This window comes from Scyliorhinus torazame, chromosome 13 (genome assembly GCF_047496885.1).
Source record: "Scyliorhinus torazame isolate Kashiwa2021f chromosome 13, sScyTor2.1, whole genome shotgun sequence".
Taxonomy (NCBI): domain Eukaryota; kingdom Metazoa; phylum Chordata; class Chondrichthyes; order Carcharhiniformes; family Scyliorhinidae; genus Scyliorhinus; species Scyliorhinus torazame.
Window position 1 is genome coordinate 141,969,659 of NC_092719.1, and position 21,368 is coordinate 141,991,026.

At 61.4% G+C, this 21,368-nt stretch overlaps 1 protein-coding gene across 2 annotated transcripts in view; it reads left to right on the forward strand.

The window, feature by feature from the left end:
• Positions 1-375: 375 nt before the first annotated feature.
• The window catches only part of pdzrn3b (PDZ domain containing RING finger 3b), a 409,349-nt gene continuing 388,356 nt past the window's right edge, over positions 376-21,368 (forward strand). Inside the window, exon 1 of one of the 2 annotated variants that reach the window (XM_072472228.1) lies at positions 376-805. Coding sequence is in view for 1 of the 2 variants with exons in the window: in XM_072472227.1 (XP_072328328.1) it covers positions 2,187-2,900 (714 nt within the window). In the remaining variant the exon portion in view is untranslated. Of the gene's footprint in view, positions 806-2,085; positions 2,901-21,368 lie in introns of those variants that run through there. The other variant, XM_072472227.1, reaches the window with a different exon arrangement.

The following is a 21,368-nucleotide window of genomic DNA, read 5'->3' on the forward strand; positions in this document are numbered from 1 at the left end:
CCTCTCCCCTCCCTACCTCACCACCCTTTGTCCCTCCACTCCATCCACTAGCCTCCATCCCCTCACTCCCCTCCCCTCTGTCCCTCCACTCCACCCCCTTGCATCCCTCTCCCCTCCCTCGCCTCCTCTCCATCCCCACCCCACACTTCTAGTCCCCTCCCCTCCCGTCCCTCACCTCCAGCCTTCCCTTCCACCCCCTCGCCCACCACCCTTTCCTTGGTCCTGAATTCTCTTGTTTGTTCAGCTCTGTGTTTTGTGAGGATTGTTGTTGGGAAGTTTAATTCGCGCGAGGTTCCGCGACTGCAGCATAACAGGCGTTCGCGCGCCTGCTTCATTGTTGCCCCAGATGTGGCTTTTGAAGATTCCGGTACCTGGGACTGACCCACATCGATTGTCCTGTGCACGGGGCTCAGGAGCTGCCGGATTGAGAGTTTGCGGGTCGCTCAGAAATCGGCTGCTTCCAAACTTTGCAAATCCTTCGCATTTTCCTGCATCCCCGGTAACACCGCAGCTCCTTCATGTTTGACCGGAGGAGGGTGATCATGCGGCGGGAAAGCTGTGACTTTGTGAAACACGGAGCGGAGCAGCTCACACCCCCAGCCTGACAGCTGATACCCAGAAACATTTACACAATGGAACGGTGGGGGGATCTTTGACACCAAGTTCCAGTCCTCAAATCTAACAGGGTTGGCGACACTTTGAAACACATTTCCATCGCAAAAAATAAACAAACTATCCAGAGAACCCCTTGAATCGGAGGAGTTGAGGCATTTTGAGAAGGATTATTATTGATCATAAACTCGAGGTAAGAATTGGGAGCGAGAATTCTTTTTGCGGGGGCGGGGGTTTGAGGCTATTTTTTTTTTGGGGGGGGGTTGGTTATTATTTGCCGGGGTGTTATTATTTGGGAGGATATTATTTGGGGGGGGGGGTGTTATTATTTGGGAAGATGTTATTATTTGGGGTGTGTGGTTATTATTTGGGAGAATGTTATTATTTGGGGTGTGTGGTTATTATTTGGGGGGTGTTATTATTTGGGGTGTGTGGTTATTATTTGGGAGAATGTTATTATTTGGGGTGTGTGGTTATTATTTGGGGGGTTATTCTTTGGGGTGTTGTTATTCTTTGGGGGGGGGGTTGTTATTATTTGGGGTGTTATTATTTGGGATTGTTATTATTTTGGGGTGTTATTATTTGGGGTGTTATTATTTTGGGGTGTTATTATTTGGGGTGTTGTTATTATTTGGGGTGTCTGTTAATATTTGGGATGTGTGGTTATTATTTGGGGCTGTTATTATTTGGGGAGGTGTTATTATTTGGGGGGAGTGTTATTATTTCGGAGGTGTTATTATTTGGGGGTGTTATTATTTTGGGGTGTTATTTGGGAGGGTGTTATTATTTGGGGGGAGTGTTAATATTTAGGTGTGTTATTATTTGGAGAGGTGTTATTATTGGGGGGGAGTGTTATTATACCGGGGGTGTTATTATTTGGGGGTGTTATTTGGGAGGGTGTTATTATTTGGGGGGAGTGTTAATATTTAGGTGTGTTATTATTTGAGGTGGTGTTATTATTTGGGGGGGATGTTATTATTTGGGAGTGTGTTATTATTTGGGGGGCGTTTTTATTTGGGGGGGTGTTATGTCGGGGATGTTGTTATTATTTTGGGGTGTGTTATTATTTGGGACGGTGTTATTATTTGGGGGGTGTTATTATGTCGGGGATGTTGTTATTATTTTGGGGTGTGTTATTATTTGGGGGGGTTTATTTGGGGGGTGTTATTATGTCGGGGATGTTATTATTTTGGGGTGTGTTATTATTTGGGACGGTGTTATTATTTGGGGTGTTATTATTAGCGAATGTGCTGTTATTATTTGGAGGTGTGTGGTTATTATTTAGTGGGGTTGTGGTATTTTTTTTTTGGGGGGGCCTGTGGTTATGATTTGGGGGGATTATTTTTTTTTGAGGGGGGAGGCTGTTCTCCAGGGTTTGTCCTGCTGCTGCTGGTGGAATGAAGCCGGTAGGCGGTGCTTGTACTCTTTTTGAGGAAGTATCTGCACAGTCAGTCTGGTCAGTCAAGAGTTGAGCAGGCGGCAGCTCAGACGCTGCAACCTCTGGAAAACCTTCAACTCATTCAGCCGGGGCTTGGAGGGAGGGGGAAGGGGTTAAAAGCAATATATTGAACAACATGGGATTCGACCTGGAGCGGTTCAGTGAGGACGTGGATCCCGACTTCAAGTGCAACTTGTGTAATAAAGTGCTGGAGGACCCTCTGGCCACCCCCTGCGGACACGTTTTCTGCGCCGGCTGCCTCTTGCCCTGGATCGTGCAGCGGGGCAAGTGCCCGGGGCAGTGCCGGAGACTCGGCCCCAAGGAGCTGAACCACGTCCTGCCGCTCAGGAACCTCATCCTCAAGCTGGAGATCCGCTGCGACCACTACGAGCGGGGCTGCCGGCGGCTGGTGAAGCTGCAGCACTTGGCCGAGCACACGGAGATGTGCGAGTTCTCGCCGGCCAAGTGCAGGAATAAAGGTTGCGGCGAGACGCTGAGCCTGCGGGACATGGACGAGCACATGAGGGGCAGCTGCGAGCAGCGGCCGGTGGGGATGTGCCAGAGGGGCTGCGGCTTGGTGCTGCTGTACAGGGAGCACAGGCTGGGCTCCCACTGCTGCCTGCAGGCGCTCCGAGCGCACGGCCAGGCGCTGCAGAGCCAGCTGGGCGGCCTGGAGAGAGAGCTCAAGAGGCAGGGACTGAGGTCCAGCAAGCGGGAGAAGGCGCTGCTCTCCCAGCTGTCAGCCCTGCAGAGTGAGCTGCAGATGACAGCTCTGAAATACCAGAAAAAATTCACCCAGTACAGCGCCAGGATCCACTCGCTGACTAAAGGCATTCCCGCGCAGTGCACTGTGAGTCTTTCTTTAGTTCCCAAACATGTTCCTTCTTCCTCACCAGACTACCCCCCCCCCCCCCCCCCCCCGGCCCCCATTCCACATTTAGGTGAAGAGTCCTGGGGAGTGAGTGAGGGAAGCGGGGTGGGATGTAGGTGGAGGACAGAGAAAGAGAGGGAGAGGTGGTGGGGGAGCAGAGGCAGAGGGAGGGGGGGGGAGCAGAGGGAGAGGGGGGGGGGAGCAGAGGGAGAGGGGGGGGGCGCAGAGGGAGAGGGGGGGAGCAGAGGGAGAGGGGGGGGAGCAGAGGGAGAGGGGGGGGAGCAGAGGGAGAGGGGGGCAGAGGGAGAGGGGGGGCAGAGGGAGAGGGGGGGGGCAGAGGGAGAGGGGGGGGCAGAGGGAGAGGTGCGGGGGGGCAGAGGGAGAGGTGCGGGGGGGCAGAGGGAGGTGCGGGGGGGCAGAGGGAGAGGTGGGGGGCAGAGGAAGAGGTGCGGGGGGAGCAGAGGGAGAGGGGGCAGAGGGAGAGGTGGGGGGCAGAGGGAGAGGTGGGGGAGGCAGAGGGAGAGGTGGGGGAGGCAGAGGGAGAGGTGGGGGAGGCAGAGGGAGAGGTGGGGGGGCAGAGGGAGAGGTGGGGGGGGCAGAGGGAGAGGTGGGGGGGCAGGGGGGGGTGGAGGTAGAGGTGGGAGGGGGCGGAGGTAGAGGTGGGGGGGCGGAGGGGGGGGCGGAGGTAGAGGTGGGAGGGGGCGGAGGTAGAGGTGGGAGGGGGCGGAGGGAGAGGTGGGGGGGGCGGAGGGAGAGGTGGGGGGGGCGGAGGGAGAGGTGGGGGGGGCGGAGGGAGAGGTGGGGGGGGCGGAGGGAGAGGTGGGGGGGGCGGAGGGAGAGGTGGGGGGGCGGAGGGAGAGGTGGCGGAGGGAGAGGTGAGGGGGGGTGGAGGGAGAGGTGGGCGGCGCAGAGGGAGAGGTGGGGGTGGCGCAGAGGGAGAGGTGGGGGGGGCGCAGAGGGAGAGGTGGGGGGGGCGCAGAGGGAGAGGTGGGGGGGGCGCAGAGGGAGAGGCGGGGGGGTGCAGAGGGAGAGGCGGGGGGGCGCAGAGGGAGAGGTGGGGGGGTGCAGAGGGAGAGGTGGGGGGGGCGCAGAGGGAGAGGTGGGGGGGCGCAGAGGGAGAGGTGGGGGGGTGCAGAGGGAGAGGTGGGGGGGTGCAGAGGGAGGGGGAGGGAGAGGGAGAGTGTGGGGCAATGGCGGAGAGAGAGTGAGTGTGGGGGATGGCGGAGAGAGAGTGAGTGTGGGGGGATGGCGGAGAGAGAATGAGTGTGGGGGGATGGCAGAGAGAGAGTGAGTGTGGGGGGATGGCGGAGAGAGAGTGAGTGTGGGGGATGGCGGAGAGAGTGAGTGTGGGGGGTTAGCGGAGAGAGAGAGAGCGTGGAGGGATGGCGGAGAGAGAGTGTGTGCGGCGATGGCGGAGAGAGAGTGAGTGTGGGCATGGTGGAGAGAGAGTGAGTGTGGGGGGATGGCGGAGAGAGAGTGAGTGTGGGGGGATGGCAGAGAGAGAGTGAGTGTGGGGGGATGGCGGAGAGAGAGTGAGCGTGGGAGCTGGCGGATAGAGAGTGAGTGGGGGGATGGAGGAGAGAGAGAGAGTGGGGCGATGGAGGAAAGAGAGTGAGTGTGGGGGGATGGCGGAGAGGGCGAGTGTGGGGGGATGGCGGAGAGAGAGTGAGCGTGGGGAGATGGCGGAGAGAGAGTGAGCGTGGGGGGATGGCGGAGAGAGAGTGAGTGTGGGGGGATGGCGGAGAGAGAGTGAGCGTGGGGTGATGGCGGCGAGAGAGTGAGTGTGGGGGATGGAGGAGAGAGAGTGAGTGTGGGGGGATGGCGGAGAGAGAGAGTGTGGGGGGATGGCGGAGAGAGAGTGAGTGTGGGGGGATGGCGGAGAGAGAGTGTGAGTGTGGGGGGATGGAGGAGAGAGAGTGAGTGTGGGGGGATGGCGGAGAGAGAGAGTGTGGGGGGATGGCGGAGAGAGAGTGAGTGTGGGGGAATGGCGGAGAGAGAGTGAGTGTGGGGGGATGGCGGAGAGAGAGTGAGTGTGGGGGGATGGCGGAGAGAGAGAGTGTGGGGGGATGGCAGAGAGAGAGTGAGTGTGGGGAATGGCGGAGAGAGAGTGAGTGTGGGGGGATGCCGGAGAGAGAATGAGCGCGGAGGGTTGGCGGAGAGAGAGTGAATGTGGGGGTATGGCGGAGAGAGAGAGTGTGGGGCGATGGCGGAGAGAGAGTGAGTGTGGGCATGGTGGCGAGAGAGTGAGTGTGGGGGGATGGAGGAGAGAGAGTGAGTGTGGGGGATGGCGGAGAGAGAGTGAGCGTGGGGAGATGGCGGAGAGAGGGTGAGTGTGGGGGAATGGCGGAGAGAGAGTGAGCGTGGGGAGATGGTGGAGAGAGAGTGAGCGTGGGGGCTGGCGGAGAGAGAGTGAGTGGAGGGGATGGAGGAGAGAGTGAGTGTGGAGGGATGGCGGAGAGAGAGTGAGTGTGGAGGGATGGCGGTATGAGAGAGAGAGTGGGGGGGATGGAGGAGAGAGAGTGAGTGTGGGGGGATGGCGGAGAGAGAGTGAGTGTGGGGGGATGGCGGAGAGAGAGTGAACGCGGAGGGTTGGCGGAGAGAGAATGAGCGTGGGGGGATGGCGGATAGAGAGTGTGGGGCGATGGCGGAGAGAGAGTGAGTGTGGGGGGTTGGCAGAGAGAGAGTGAGTGTGGGGGGATGGAGGAGAGAGAGTGAGTGTGGGGGGATGCCAGAGAGAGAGTGAGTGTGGGGCAATGGAGGAGAGAGGGTGAGTGTGGGGGAATGGCGGAGAGAGAGTGAGCGTGGGGAGATGGCGGAGAGAGAGTGAGCGTGGGGGGATGGCGGAGAGAGAGTGAGTGTGGGGGGATGGCGGAGAGAGAGTGAGCGTGGGGGATGGAGGAGAGAGAGTGAGTGTGGGGGGATGGCGGAGAGAGAGTGAACGCGGAGGGTTGGCGGAGAGAGAGTGAGCGTGGGGGGATGGCGGAGAGATAGAGTGTGGGGCGATGGCGGAGAGAGAGTGAGTGTGGGGGGATGGCGGAGAGATAGAGTGTGGGGCGATGGCGGAGAGAGAGTGAGTGTGGGGGGATGGCGGAGAGAGACTGAGTGTGGGGGGATGGCGGAGAGAGAGAGTGTGGGGGGTTGGCGGAGAGAGAGTGAGTGTGGGGGGATGGCGGAGAGAGAGTGAGTGTGGGGGGATGGAGGAGAGAGAGTGAGTGTCGGGGGATGCCGGAGAGAGAGTGAGTGTGGGGCGATGGAGGAGGGAGAGTGAGTGTGGGGGCATGGCGGAGAGAGAGTGTGTGGGGGGATGGCAGAGAGAGAGTGGGGGGGGATGGCGGAGAGAGTGAGTGTGGGGGGATGGCGGAGAGAGAGTGAGTGTGGGGGGATGGCGGAGAGAGAGTGAGTGTGGGGGGATGGCGGAGAGAGAGTGAGTGCGGAGGGTTGGCGGAGAGAGAGTGAATGTGGGGGGATGGCGGAGAGAGAGAGTGTGGGGCGATGGCGGAGAGAGAGTGAGTGTGGGCATGGTGGAGAGAGAGTGAGTGTGGGGCGATGGCGGAGAGAGAGAGAGAGTGGGGGGAATGGAGGAAAGAGAGTGAGTGTGGGGCGATGGAGGAGAGAGTGATTGTGGGGGGATGGCGGAGAGAGTGAGTGTGGAGGGATGGCGGAGAGAGAGTGAGCGTGGGGTGATGGCGGAGAGAGAGTGAGTGTGGGGGGATGGAGGAGAGAGAGTGAGTGTGGGGCGATGGCGGAGAGAGAGTGAGTGTGGGGGGATGGCGGAGAGAGAGTGAACGCGGAGGGTTGGCGGAGAGAGAGTGAGTGTGGGGGGATGGCGGAGAGAGAGTGAGTGTGGGGGGATGGCGGAGAGAGAGTGTGAGTGTGGGGTTTGGAGGAGAGAGAGTGAGTGTGGGGGATGCCGGAGAGAGAGTGAGTGTGGGGCGATGGAGGAGAGAGTGAATGTGGGGGGATGGCGGAGAGAGAGAGTGTGGGGGGATGGCGGAGAGAGAGTGAGTGTGGGGGAATGGCGTAGAGAGAGTGAGTGTGGGGGGATGGCGGAGAGAGAGTGTGGGGGGATGGCGGAGAGAGAGTGAGTGTGGGGGAATAGCGGAGAGAGAGTGAGTGTGGGGGGAGGGCGGAGAGAGAGTGAGCGCGGAGGGTTGGCGGAGAGAGAGTGAACGTGGGGGGATGGCGGAGAGAGAGAGTGTGGGGCGATGGCGGAGAGAGAGTGAGTGTGGGCATGGTGGAGAAAGAGTGAGTGTGGGGGGATGGAGGAGAGAGAGTGAGTGTGGGGATGGCGGAGAGAAAATGAGTGTGGGGGGATGGCGGAGAGAGAGTGAGTGTGGGGGATGGCGGAGAGAGAGTGAGCGTGGGGAGATGGCGGAGAGAGGGTGAGTGTGGGGGAATGGCGGAGAGAGAGTGAGCGTGGGGAGATGGTGGAGAGAGAGTGAGTGTGGGGGCTGGCGGAGAGAAAGTGAGTGTGGGGGGATGGCGGAGAGAGAGTGAGTGTGGGGGATGGCGGAGAGAGAGTGAGCGTGGGGAGATGGCGGAGAGAGGGTGAGTGTGGGGGCTGGCGGAGAGAAAGTGAGTGTGGGGGGATGGCGGAGAGAGAGTGAGTGTGGGGGATGGCGGAGAGAGAGTGAGCGTGGGGAGATGGCGGAGAGAGGGTGAGTGTGGGGGAATGGCGGAGAGAGAGTGAGCGTGGGGAGATGGTGGATAGAGAGTGAGTGTGGGGCAATGGAGGAGAGAGAGTGAGTGTGGGGGGATGGCGGAGAGAGAGTGAGTGTGGGGGGATGGCAGAGAGAGAGTGAGCGCGGAGGGTTGGCGGAGAGAGAGTGAGCGTGGGGGGATGGCGGAGAGAGAGTGTGGGGCGATGGCGAAGAGAGAGTGAGTGTGGGGGTCGGCAGAGAGAGAGTGAGTGTGGGGGGATGGAGGAGAGAGAGTGAGTGTGGGGGGATGCCGGCGAGAGAGTGAGTGTGGGGCAATGGAGGAGAGAGAGTGAGTGTGGGGGGATGGCGGAGAGAGAGTGAGTGTGGGGGGATGGCAGTGAGAGAGTGAGCGCGGAGGGTTGGCGGAGAGAGAGTGAATGTGGGGGGATGGCGGAGAGAGAGAGTGTGGGGCGATGGCGGAGAGAGGGTGAGTGTGGGGGAATGGCGGAGAGAGAGTGAGCGTGGCGAGATAGCCGAGAGAGAGTGAGCGTGGGGGATGGCGGAGAGAGAGTGAGTGGGGGGGATGGAGGAGAGAGAGAGTGTGGGGCGATGGTGGAGAGAGATTGAGTGTGGGCATGGTGGAGAGAGAGTGAGTGTGGGCATGGTGGAGAGAGAGTGAGTGTGGGGGAATGGCGGAGAGAGATTGAGCGTGGCGAGATAGCCGAGAGAGAGTGAGCGTGGGGGATGGCGGAGAGAGAGTGAGTGGGGGGGATGGAGGAGAGAGAGAGTGTGGGGCGATGGTGGAGAGAGATTGAGTGTGGGCATGGTGGAGAGAGAGTGAGTGTGGGCATGGTGGAGAGAGAGTGAGTGTGGGGGGATGGTGGAGCGAGTGTGAGTGTGGGGGGATGGAGGCGAGAGAGTGAGTGTGGGGGGATGGCAGAGAGAGAGTGAGTGTGGGGCGATGGCGGTGAGAGGGTGAGTGTGGGGGAATGGCGGAGAGAGAGTGAGTGTGGGGGGATGGAGGCGAGAGAGTGAGTGTGGGGGGATGGCAGAGAGAGAGTGAGTGTGGGGGGATGGCAGAGAGAGAGTGAGCGTGGGGCGATGGCGGAGAGAGAGTGTGAGTGTGGGGGGATGGAGGAGAGAGAGTGAGTGTGGGGCGATGGCGGTGAGAGGGTGAGTGTGGGGGGATGGCGGAGAGAGAGTGAGTGTGGGGGGATGGAGGCGAGAGAGTGAGTGTGGGGGGATGGCAGAGAGAGAGTGAGTGTGGGGGGATGGCAGAGAGAGAGTGAGCGTGGGGCGATGGCGGTGAGAGGGTGAGTGTGGGGGAATGGCGGAGAGAGAGTGAGCGTGGCGAGATGGCGGAGAGAGAGTGAGCGTGGGGGTGGCGGAGAGAGAGTGAGTGTGGGGCGATGGTGGAGAGAGAGTGAGTGTGGGCATGGTGGAGAGAGTGTGAGTGTGGGAGGATGGAGGAGAGAGAGTGAGTGTGGGGGGATGGCAGAGAGAGAGTGAGTGTGGGGGGATGGCAGAGAGAGAATGAGTGTGGGGCGATGGCGGAGAGAGAGTGAGTGTGGGCATGGTGGAGAGAGAGTGAGTGTGGGGTGATGGCGGAGAGAGAGAGAGTGGGGGGAATGGAGGAAAGAGAGTGAGTGTGGGGCGATGGAGGAGAGAGTGAGTGTGGGGGGTTGGCGGAGAGAGTGAGTGTGGAGGGATGGCGGAGAGAGAGTGAGCGTGGGGCGATGGCGGAGAGAGAGTGAGTGTGGGGGGATGGAGGAGAGAGAGTGAGTGTGGGGGGATGGCGGAGAGAGAGAGTGTGGGGGGATGGCGGAGAGAGAGTGAGTGTGGGGGGATGGCGGAGAGAGAGTGTGAGTGTGGGGGGATGGAGGAGAGAGAGTGAGTGTGGGGGGATGCCGGAGAGAGAGTGAGTGTGGGGCGATGGAGGAGAGAGAGAGAGTGAGTGTGGGGGGATGGCGGAGAGAGAGAGTGTGGGGGGGTGGCGGAGAGAGAGTGAGTGTGGGGGAATGGCGGAGAGAGAGTGAGTGTGGGGGGATGGCGGAGAGAGAGAGTGTGGGGGGATGGCAGAGAGAGAGTGAGTGTGGGGAATGGCGGAGAGAGAGTGAGTGTGGGGGGATGCCGGAGAGAGAATGAGCGCGGAGGGTTGGCGGAGAGAGAGTGAATGTGCGGCGATGGCGGAGAGAGAGTGAGTGTGGGCATGGTGGCGAGAGAGTGAGTGTGGGGGGATGGAGGAGAGAGAGTGAGTATGGGGATGGCGGAGAGAAAGTGAGTGTGGGGGATAGGGGAGAGAGAGTGAGCGTGGGGAGATGGCGGAGAGAGGGTGAGTGTGGGGGGATGGAGGAGAGAGAGTGAGTGTGGGGGATAGGGGAGAGAGAGTGAGCGTGGGGAGATGGCGGAGAGAGGGTGAGTGTGGGGGAATGGCGGAGAGAGAGTGAGCGTGGGGAGATGGTGGAGAGAGAGTGAGCGTGGGGGCTGGCGGAGAGAGAGTGAGTGGGGGGGATGGAGGAGAGAGTGAGTGTGGAGGGATGGCGGAGAGAGAGTGAGTGTGGAGGGATGGCGGTATGAGAGAGAGAGTGGGGGGGATGGAGGAGAGAGAGTGAGTGTGGGGGGATGGCGGAGAGAGAGTGAGTGTGGGGGGATGGCGGAGAGAGAGTGAACGCGGAGGGTTGGCGGAGAGAGAGTGAGCGTGGGGGGATGGCGGAGAGAGAGTGTGGGGCGATGGCGGAGAGAGAGTGAGTGTGGGGGTTGGCAGAGAGAGAGTGAGTGTGGGGGGATGGAGGAGAGAGAGTGAATGTGGGGGGATGCCGGAGAGAGAGTGAGTGTGGGGCAATGGAGGAGAGAGAGTGAGTGTGGGCGGATGGCGGAGAGAGAGTGAGTGTGGGGGGATGGCAGAGAGAGAGTGAGCGCGGAGGGTTGGCGGAGAGAGAGTGAGCGTGGGGGGATGGCGGATAGAGAGTGTGGGGCGATGGCGGAGAGAGAGTGAGTGTGGGGGGTTGGCAGAGAGAGAGTGAGTGTGGGGGGATGGAGGAGAGAGAGTGAGTGTGGGGGCATGCCGGAGAGAGAGTGAGTGTGGGGCAATGGAGGAGAGAGAGTGAGTGTGGGCGGATGGAGGAGAGAGAGTGAGTGTGGGGGGATGGCGGAGAGAGAGTGAGTGTGGGGGGATGGCAGTGAGAGAGTGAGCGTGGAGGGTTGGCGGAGAGAGAGTGAATGTGGGGGGATGGCGGAGAGAGAGAGTGTGGGGCGATGGCGGAGAGAGGGTGAGTGTGGGGGAATGGCGGAGAGAGAGTGAGCGTGGCGAGATAGCCGAGAGAGAGTGAGCGTGGGGGATGGCGGAGAGAGAGTGAGTGGGGGGGATGGAGGAGAGAGAAAGTGTGGGGCGATGGTGGAGAGAGATTGAGTGTGGGCATGGTGGAGAGAGAGAGTGAGTGTGGGCATGGTGGAGAGAGAGTGAGTGTGGGGGGATGGAGGAGAGAGAGTGAGTGTGGGGGGATGGAGGAGAGAGAGTGAGTGTGGGGGGATGGCAGAGAGAGAGTGAGTGTGGGGGGATGGCAGCGAGAGATTGAGTGTGGGGCGATGGCGGTGAGAGGGTGAGTGTGGGGGAATGGTGGAGAGAGAGTGAGCGTGGTGAGATGGCGGAGAGAGAGTGAGCGTGGGGCGATGGCGGAGAGAGAGTGAGTGTGGGGCGATGGTGGAGAGAGAGTGAGTGTGGGCATGGTGGAGAGAGTGTGAGTGTGGGAGGATGGAGGAGAGAGAGTGAGTGTGGGGGGATGGCAGAGAGAGAGTGAGTGTGGGGGGATGGCAGAGAGAGAATGAGTGTGGGGCGATGGCGGAGAGAGAGTGAGTGTGGGCATGGTGGAGAGAGAGTGAGTGTGGGGCGATGGCGGAGAGAGAGAGAGTGGGGGGAATGGAGGAAAGAGAGTGAGTGTGGGGCGATGGAGGAGAGAGTGAGTGTGGGGGGATGGCGGAGAGAGTGAGTGTGGAGGGATGGCGGAGAGAGAGTGAGCGTGGGGCGATGGCGGAGAGAGAGTGAGTGTGGGGGGATGGAGGAGAGAGAGTGAGTGTGGGGGGATGGCGGAGAGAGAGAGTGTGGGGGGATGGCGGAGAGAGAGTGAGTGTGGGGGAATGGCGGAGAGAGAGTGTGGGGGGATGGAGGAGAGAGAGTGAGTGTGGGGGGATGGCAGAGAGAGAGTGAGTGTGGGGGGATGGCAGCGAGAGATTGAGTGTGGGGGGATGGCAGAGAGAGAGAGAGTGTGGGGCGATGGCGGTGAGAGGGTGAGTGTGGGGGAATGGTGGAGAGAGAGTGAGCGTGGCGAGATGGCGGAGAGAGAGTGAGCGTGGGGGTGGCGGAGAGAGAGTGAGTGGGGGGGATGGAGGACAGAGAGAGTGTGGGGCGATGGTGGAGAGAGAGTGAGTGTGGGCATGGTGGAGAGAGTGTGAGTGTGGGAGGATGGAGGAGAGAGAGTGAGTGTGGGGGGATGGCAGAGAGAGAGTGAGTGTGTGGGGATGGCGGGGAGAGAGTGAGTGTGGGCATGGTGGAGAGAGAGTGAGTGTGGAGGGATGGCGGAGAGAGAGTGAGTGTGGAGGGATGGCGGTACGAGAGAGTGAGCGTGGGGCGATGGCGGAGAGAGAGTGAGTGTGGGGGGATGGAGGAAAGAGAGAGAGTGTGGGGGGATGGCGGAGAGAGAGTGTGGGGGGATGGCGGAGCGAGAGTGAGCGCGGGGGGATGGCAGGGAGAGAGTGAGCGTGGGGGGATGGCGGAGAGAGAGTGAGCGTGGGGGGATGGCGGAGAGAGAGTGTGGGGCGATGGCGGAGAGAGAGTGAGTGTGGGGGTTGGCAGAGAGAGAGTGAGTGTGGGGGGATGGCAGAGAGAGAATGAGTGTGGGGCGATGGCGGAGAGAGAGTGAGTGTGGGCATGGTGGAGAGAGAGTGAGTGTGGAGGGATGGCGGAGAGAGAGTGAGTGTGGGGGTTGGCAGAGAGAGAGTGAGTGTGGGGGGATGGCGGAGAGAGAGTGAGTGTGGGGCAATGGAGGAGAGAGAGTGAGTGTGGGGGGATGGAGGAGAGAGAGTGAGTGTGGGGGGATGCCAGAGCGAGAGTGAGTGTGGGTCATTGGAGGAGAGAGAGTGAGTGTGGGGGGATGGCAGAGAGAGAGAGAGTGTGGGGGGATGGCGGAGAGAGAGTGAGTGTGGGGGGATGGCAGAGAGAGAGTGAGCGCGGAGGGTTGGCGGAGAGAGAGTGAGCGTGGGGGAATGGCGGAGAGAGAGTGTGGGGGGTTGGCGGAGCGAGAGAGAGTGTGGGGGGATGGCGGAGAGAGAGTGAGTGTGGGGGGATGGCAGAGAGAGAGTGAGCGCGGAGGGTTGGCGGAGAGAGAGTGAGCGTGGGGGAATGGCGGATAGAGAGTGTGGGGCGATGGCGGAGAGAGAGTGAGTGTGGGGGGATGGAGGAGAGAGAGTGAGTGTGGGGGGATGCCGGAGAGAGAGTGAGTGTGGGGCAATGGAGGAGAGAGAGTGAGTGTGGGGGGATGGCGGAGAGAGAGTGAGTGTGGAGGGATGGCAGTGAGAGAGTGAGCGCGGAGGGTTGGCAGAGAGAGAGTGAATGTGGGGGGATGGCGGAGAGAGAGAGTGTGGGGCGATGGCGGAGAGAGGGTGAGTGTGGGGGAATGGCGGAGAGAGAGTGAGCGTGGCGAGATAGCCGAGAGAGAGTGAGCGTGGGGGATGGCGGAGAGAGAGTGAGTGGGGGGGATGGAGGAGAGAGAAAGTGTGGGGCGATGGTGGAGAGAGATTGAGTGTGGGCATGGTGGAGAGAGAGAGTGAGTGTGGGCATGGTGGAGAGAGAGTGAGTGTGGGGGGATGGAGGAGAGAGAGTGAGTGTGGGGGGATGGCAGAGAGAGAGTGAGTGTGGGGGGATGGAGGAGAGAGAGTGAGTGTGGGGGGATGGAGGAGAGAGAGTGAGTGTGGGGGGATGGCAGAGAGAGAGTGAGTGTGGGGGGATGGCAGCGAGAGATTGAGTGTGGGGCGATGGCGGTGAGAGGGTGAGTGTGGGGGAATGGTGGAGAGAGAGTGAGCGTGGTGAGATGGCGGAGAGAGAGTGAGCGTGGGGCGATGGCGGAGAGAGAGTGAGTGTGGGGCGATGGTGGAGAGAGAGTGAGTGTGGGCATGGTGGAGAGAGTGTGAGTGTGGGAGGATGGAGGAGAGAGAGTGAGTGTGGGGGGATGGCAGAGAGAGAGTGAGTGTGGGGGGATGGCAGAGAGAGAATGAGTGTGGGGCGATGGCGGAGAGAGAGTGAGTGTGGGCATGGTGGAGAGAGAGTGAGTGTGGGGCGATGGCGGAGAGAGAGAGAGTGGGGGGAATGGAGGAAAGAGAGTGAGTGTGGGGCGATGGAGGAGAGAGTGAGTGTGGGGGGATGGCGGAGAGAGTGAGTGTGGAGGGATGGCGGAGAGAGAGTGAGCGTGGGGCGATGGCGGAGAGAGAGTGAGTGTGGGGGGATGGAGGAGAGAGAGTGAGTGTGCGGGGATGGCGGAGAGAGAGAGTGTGGGGGGATGGCGGAGAGAGAGTGAGTGTGGGGGAATGGCGGAGAGAGAGTGTGGGGGGATGGAGGAGAGAGAGTGAGTGTGGGGGGATGGCAGAGAGAGAGTGAGTGTGGGGGGATGGCAGCGAGAGATTGAGTGTGGGGGGATGGCAGAGAGAGAGAGAGTGTGGGGCGATGGCGGTGAGAGGGTGAGTGTGGGGGAATGGTGGAGAGAGAGTGAGCGTGGCGAGATGGCGGAGAGAGAGTGAGCGTGGGGGTGGCGGAGAGAGAGTGAGTGGGGGGGATGGAGGACAGAGAGAGTGTGGGGCGATGGTGGAGAGAGAGTGAGTGTGGGCATGGTGGAGAGAGTGTGAGTGTGGGAGGATGGAGGAGAGAGAGTGAGTGTGGGGGGATGGCAGAGAGAGAGTGAGTGTGTGGGGATGGCGGGGAGAGAGTGAGTGTGGGCATGGTGGAGAGAGAGTGAGTGTGGAGGGATGGCGGAGAGAGAGTGAGTGTGGAGGGATGGCGGTACGAGAGAGAGAGTGGGGGGGGATGGAGGAAAGAGAGAGAGTGTGGGGGGATGGCGGAGAGAGAGTGTGGGGGGATGGCGGAGCGAGAGTGAGCGCGGGGGGATGGCAGGGAGAGAGTGAGCGTGGGGGGATGGCGGAGAGAGAGTGAGCGTGGGGGGATGGCGGAGAGAGAGTGTGGGGCGATGGCGGAGAGAGAGTGAGTGTGGGGGTTGGCAGAGAGAGAGTGAGTGTGGGGGGATGGCAGAGAGAGAATGAGTGTGGGGCGATGGCGGAGAGAGAGTGAGTGTGGGCATGGTGGAGAGAGAGTGAGTGTGGAGGGATGGCGGAGAGAGAGTGAGTGTGGGGGTTGGCAGAGAGAGAGTGAGTGTGGGGGGATGGCGGAGAGAGAGTGAGTGTGGGGCAATGGAGGAGAGAGAGTGAGTGTGGGGGGATGGAGGAGAGAGAGTGAGTGTGGGGGGATGCCAGAGCGAGAGTGAGTGTGGGTCATTGGAGGAGAGAGAGTGAGTGTGGGGGGATGGCAGAGAGAGAGAGAGTGTGGGGGGATGGCGGAGAGAGAGTGAGTGTGGGGGGATGGCAGAGAGAGAGTGAGCGCGGAGGGTTGGCGGAGAGAGAGTGAGCGTGGGGGAATGGCGGAGAGAGAGTGTGGGGGGATGGCGGAGCGAGAGAGAGTGTGGGGGGATGGCGGAGAGAGAGTGAGTGTGGGGGGATGGCAGAGAGAGAGTGAGCGCGGAGGGTTGGCGGAGAGAGAGTGAGCGTGGGGGAATGGCGGATAGAGAGTGTGGGGCGATGGCGGAGAGAGAGTGAGTGTGGGGGGATGGAGGAGAGAGAGTGAGTGTGGGGGGATGCCGGAGAGAGAGTGAGTGTGGGGCAATGGAGGAGAGAGAGTGAGTGTGGGGGGATGGCGGAGAGAGAGTGAGTGTGGAGGGATGGCAGTGAGAGAGTGAGCGCGGAGGGTTGGCAGAGAGAGAGTGAATGTGGGGGGATGGCGGAGAGAGAGAGTGTGGGGCGATGGCGGAGAGAGGGTGAGTGTGGGGGAATGGCGGAGAGAGAGTGAGCGTGGCGAGATAGCCGAGAGAGAGTGAGCGTGGGGGATGGCGGAGAGAGAGTGAGCGTGGGGGATGGCGGAGAGAGAGTGAGTGGGGGGGATGGAGGAGAGAGAAAGTGTGGGGCGATGGTGGAGAGAGATTGAGTGTGGGCATGGTGGAGAGAGAGAGTGAGTGTGGGCATGGTGGAGAGAGAGTGAGTGTGGGGGGATGGAGGAGAGAGAGTGAGTGTGGGGGGATGGCAGAGAGAGAGTGAGTGTGGGGGGATGGAGGAGAGAGAGTGAGTGTGGGGGGATGGCAGAGAGAGAGTGAGTGTGGGGGGATGGCAGCGAGAGATGGAGTGTGGGGCGATGGCGGTGAGAGGGTGAGTGTGGGGGAATGGCGGAGAGAGAGTGAGCGTGGCGAGATGGCGGAGAGAGAGTGAGCGTGGGGGTGGCGGAGAGAGAGTGAGTGTGGGGCGATGGTGGAGAGAGAGTGAGTGTGGGCATGGTGGAGAGAGTGTGAGTGTGGGAGGATGGAGGAGAGAGAGTGAGTGTGGGGGGATGGCAGAGAGAGAGTGAGTGTGGGGGGATGGCAGAGAGAGAATGAGTGTGGGGCGATGGCGGAGAGAGAGTGAGTGTGGGCATGGTGGAGAGAGAGTGAGTGTGGAGGGATGGCGGAGAGAGAGTGAGTGTGGAGGGATGGCGGTATGAGAGAGAGAGTGGGGGGATGGAGGAAAGAGAGTGAGTGTGCGGGATGCCGGAGAGAGAGTGTGGGGGGATGGCAGGGAGAGAGTGAGCGTGGGGGGATGGCGGAGAGAGAGTGAGCGTGGGGGGATGGCGGAGAGAGAGTGAACGCGGAGGGTTGGCGGAGAGAGAATGAGCGTGGGGGGATGACGGAGAGAGAGAGTGTGGGGCAATGGCGGAGAGAGTGAGTGTGGGGGGATGGAGGAGAGGGAGTGAGTGTGGGGGATGGCGGAGAGAGAGTGAGTGTGGGGCGATGGAGGAGAGAGAGTGAGTGTGGGGGGATGGCAGAGAGAGAGAGTGTGGGGGGATGGAGGAGAGAGAGTGAGTGTGGGGGGATGGCGGAGAGAGAGTGAGCGTGGGGGATGGCGGAGAGAGAGTGAGTGGGGGGGATGGAGGAGAGAGAGAGTGTGGGGCGATGGTGGAGAGAGAGTGAGTGTGGACATGGTGGAGAGAGAGTGAGTGTGGGCATGGTGGAGAGAGAGTGAGTGTGGGGGGATGGAGGAGAGAGAGTGAGTGTGGGGCGATGGCGGAGAGAGGGTGAGTGTGGGGGGATGGCAGAGAGAGAGTGAGTGTGGGGCGATGGCGGAGAGAGGGTGAGTGTGGGGGAATGGCGGAGAGAGAGGGAGCGTGGCGAGATGGCGGAGAGAGAGTGAGCGTGGGGGATGGCGGAGAGAGAGTGAGTGGGGGGGATGGAGGACAGAGAGAGTGTGGGGCGATGGTGGAGAGAGAGTGAGTGTAGGCATGGTGGAGAGAGTGTGAGTGTGGGAGGATAGAGGAGAGAGAGTGAGTGTGGGGGGATGGCAGAGAGACAGTGAGTGTGGGGGGATGGCAGAGAGAGAATGAGTGTGGGGCGATGGCGGAGAGAGGGTGAGTGTGGGGGAATGACGGAGAGAGAATGAGCGTGGGGAGATGGCGGAGCGAGAGTGAGCGTGGGAGATGGCGGAGAGAGAGTGAGTGCGGGTGATGGAGGAGAGAGAGTGAGTGTGGAGGGATGGCGGAGAGAGAGAGAGAGTGGGGGGGTTGGAGGAAAGAGAGTGATGTGGGGGGATGGCGGAGTGCGAGTGTGGGGGGATGGGGAGCGAGAGTGAGCGCGGGGGGATGGCGGAGAGAGAGTGAGCGTGGAGGGTTGGCAGAGAGAGAGAGTGAACGCGGAGGGTTGGCGGAGAGAGAGTGAGCGTCGGGCGATGGCGGAGAGAGAGAGTGTGGGGCAATGGCGGAGAGAGAGTCAGTGTGGGGGATGGTGGAGAGAGAGTGAGTGTGGGGGGATGGAGGAGAGAGAGTGAGTGTGGGGGGATGGCGGAGAGAGTGTGGGGGGATAGCAGTGAGAGAGTGAGTGTGGGGCGATGGCGGAGAGAGGGTGAGTGTGGGGGAATGGCGGAGAGAGAGTGAGCGTGGCGAGATGGCGGAGAGAGAGTGAGCGTGGGGGATGGCGGAGAGAGAGTGAGTGGGGGGGATGGAGGAGAGAAAGAGAGTGTGGGGCGATGGTGGAGAGAGAGAGTGTGGGCATCGTGGAGAGAGAGTGAGTGTGGGGGGATGGAGGCGAGAGAGTGAGTGTGGGGGGATGGCAGAGAGAGAGTGAGTGTGGGGGCATGGCAGAGAGAGAGTGAGTGTGGGGCGATGGCGGTGAGAGGGTGAGTGTGGGGGAATGGCGGAGAGAGAGTGAGCGTTGCGAGATGGCGGAGAGAGAGTGAGCGTGGGGGTGGCGGAGAGAGAGTGAGTGGGGGGGATGGAGGACAGAGAGAGTGTGGGGCGATGGTGGAGAGAGAGTGAATGTGGGCATGGTGGAGAGAGTGTGAGTGTGGGAGGATGGAGGAGAGAGAGTGAGTGTGGGGGGATGGCAGAGAGAGAGTGAGTGTGTGGGGATGGCAGAGAGAGAATGAGTGTGGGGCGATGGCGGAGAGAGAGTGAGTGTGGGCATGGTGGAGAGAGAGTGAGTGTGGAGGGATGGCGGAGAGAGAGTGAGTGTGGAGGGATGGCGGTATGAGAGAGAGAGTGGGGGGGATGGAGGAAAGAGAGTGAGTGTGGGGGATGCCGGAGAGAGAGTGTGGGGGGATGGCAGGGAGAGAGTGAGCGTGGGGGGATGGCGGAGAGAGAGTGAGCGTGGGGGGATGGCGGTGAGAGAGGGAACGCGGAGGGTTGGCGGAGAGAGAATGAGCGTGGGGGGATGACGGAGAGAGAGAGTGTGGGGCAATGGCGGAGAGAGTGAGTGTGGGGGGATGGAGGAGAGGGAGTGGAGGAGAGGGAGTGAGTGTGGGGGATGGCGGAGAGAGAGTGAGTGTGGGGCGATGGAGGAGAGAGAGTGAGTGTGGGGGGATGGCAGAGAGAGAGAGTGTGGGGGGATGGAGGAGAGAGAGTGAGTGTGGGGGGATGGCGGAGAGAGAGTGAGCGTGGGGGATGGCGGAGAGAGAGTGAGTGGGGGGGATGGAGGAGAGAGAGAGTGTGGGGCGATGGTGGAGAGAGAGTGAGTGTGGGCATGGTGGAGAGAGAGTGAGTGTGGGCATGGTGGAGAGAGAGTGAGTGTGGGGGGATGGAGGAGAGAGAGTGAGTGTGGTGGGATGGCAGAGAGAGAGTGAGTGTGGGGGGATGGCAGAGAGAGAGTGAGTGTGGGGCGATGGCGGAGAGAGGGTGAGTGTGGGGGAATGGCGGAGAGAGAGGGAGCGTGGCGAGATGGCGGAGAGAGAGTGAGCGTGGGGGATGGCGGAGAGAGAGTGAGTGGGGGGGATGGAGGACAGAGAGAGTGTGGGGCGATGGTGGAGAGAGAGTGAGTGTAGGCATGGTGGAGAGAGTGTGAGTGTGGGAGGATGGAGGAGAGAGAGTGAGTGTGGGGGGATGGCAGAGAGACAGTGAGTGTGGGGGGATGGCAGAGAGAGAATGAGTGTGGGGCGATGGCGGAGAGAGGGTGAGTGTGGGGGAATGACGGAGAGAGAATGAGCGTGGGGAGATGGCGGAGCGAGAGTGAGCGTGGGAGATGGCGGAGAGAGAGTGAGTGCGGGTGATGGAGGAGAGAGAGTGAGTGTGGAGGGATGGCGGAGAGAGAGAGGGTGGGGGGGATGGCGGAGGGAGAGTAAGTGTGGAGGGATGGCGGAGAGAGAGAGAGAGTGGGGGGGATGGAGGAAAGAGAGTGAGTGTGGGGGGATGGCGGAGTGAGAGTGTGGGGGGATGGGGAGCGAGAGTGAGCGCGGGGCGATGGCGGAGAGAGAGTGAGCGTGGGGGGATGGCGGAGAGAGAGTGAACGCGGAGGGTTGGCAGAGAGAGAGTGAGCGTGGGGGGATGGCGGAGAGAGAGAGTGTGGGGCAATGGCGGAGAGAGAGTCCGTGTGGGGGATGGTGGAGAGAGAGTGAGTGTGGGCGGATGGAGGAGAGGGAGTGAGTGTGGGGGGATGGCGGAGAGAGAGTGAGTGTGGGGGGATGGAGGAGAGAGAGTGAGTGTGGGGGGATGGCGGAGAGAGTGTGGGGGGATAGCAGTGAGAGAGTGAGTGTGGGGCGATGGCGGAGAGAAGGTGAGTGTGGGGGAATGGCGGAGAGAGAGTCAGCGTGGCGAGATGGCGGAGAGAGAGTGAGCGTGGGTGATGGCGGAGAGAGAGTGAGTGGGGGGGTTGGAGGAGAGAAAGAGAGTGTGGGGCGATGGTGGAGAGAGAGAGTGTGGGCATGGTGGAGAGAGAGTGAGTGTGGGGGGATGGAGGCGAGAGAGTGAGTGTGGGGGGATGGCAGAGAGAGAGTGAGTGTGGGGGGATGGCAGAGAGAGAGTGAGTGTGGGCATGGCGGAGAGAGAGTGAGTGTGGGGGGATGGAGGAGAGAAAGAGAGTGTGGGGCGATGGTGGAGAGAGAGAGTGTGGGCATGGTGGAGAGAGAGTGAGTGTGGGGGGATGGAGGCGAGAGAGTGAGTGTGGGGGGATGGAGGACAGAGAGAGTGTGGGGCGATGGTGGAGAGAGAGTGAGTGTAGGCATGGTGGAGAGAGTGTGAGTGTGGGAGGATGGAGGAGAGAGAGTGAGTGTGGGGGGATGGCAGAGAGACAGTGAGTGTGGGGGGATGGCAGAGAGAGAATGAGTGTGGGGCGATGGCGGAGAGAGGGTGAGTGTGGGGGAATGACGGAGAGAGAATGAGCGTGGGGAGATGGCGGAGCGAGAGTGAGCGTGGGAGATGGCGGAGAGAGAGTGAGTGCGGGTGATGGAGGAGAGAGAGTGAGTGTGGAGGGATGGCGGAGAGAGAGAGAGAGTGGGGGGGTTGGAGGAAAGAGAGTGATGTGGGGGGATGGCGGAGTGCGAGTGTGGGGGGATGGGGAGCGAGAGTGAGCGCGGGGGGATGGCGGAGAGAGAGTGAGCGTGGAGGGTTGGCAGAGAGAGAGAGTGAACGCGGAGGGTTGGCGGAGAGAGAGTGAGCGTCGGGCGATGGCGGAGAGAGAGAGTGTGGGGCAATGGCGGAGAGAGAGTCAGTGTGGGGGATGGTGGAGAGAGAGTGAGTGTGGGGGGATGGAGGAGAGAGAGTGAGTGTGGGGGGATGGCGGAGAGAGTGTGGGGGGATAGCAGTGAGAGAGTGAGTGTGGGGCGATGGCGGAGAGAGGGTGAGTGTGGGGGAATGGCGGAGAGAGAGTGAGCGTGGCGAGATGGCGGAGAGAGAGTGAGCGTGGGGGATGGCGGAGAGAGAGTGAGTGGGGGGGATGGAGGAGAGAAAGAGAGTGTGGGGCGATGGTGGAGAGAGAGAGTGTGGGCATCGTGGAGAGAGAGTGAGTGTGGGGGGATGGAGGCGAGAGAGTGAGTGTGGGGGGATGGCAGAGAGAGAGTGAGTGTGGGGGGATGGCAGAGAGAGAGTGAGTGTGGGGCGATGGCGGTGAGAGGGTGAGTGTGGGGGAATGGCGGAGAGAGAGTGAGCGTTGCGAGATGGCGGAGAGAGAGTGAGCGTGGGGGTGGCGGAGAGAGAGTGAGTGGGGGGGATGGAGGACAGAGAGAGTGTGGGGCGATGGTGGAGAGAGAGTGAATGTGGGCATGGTGGAGA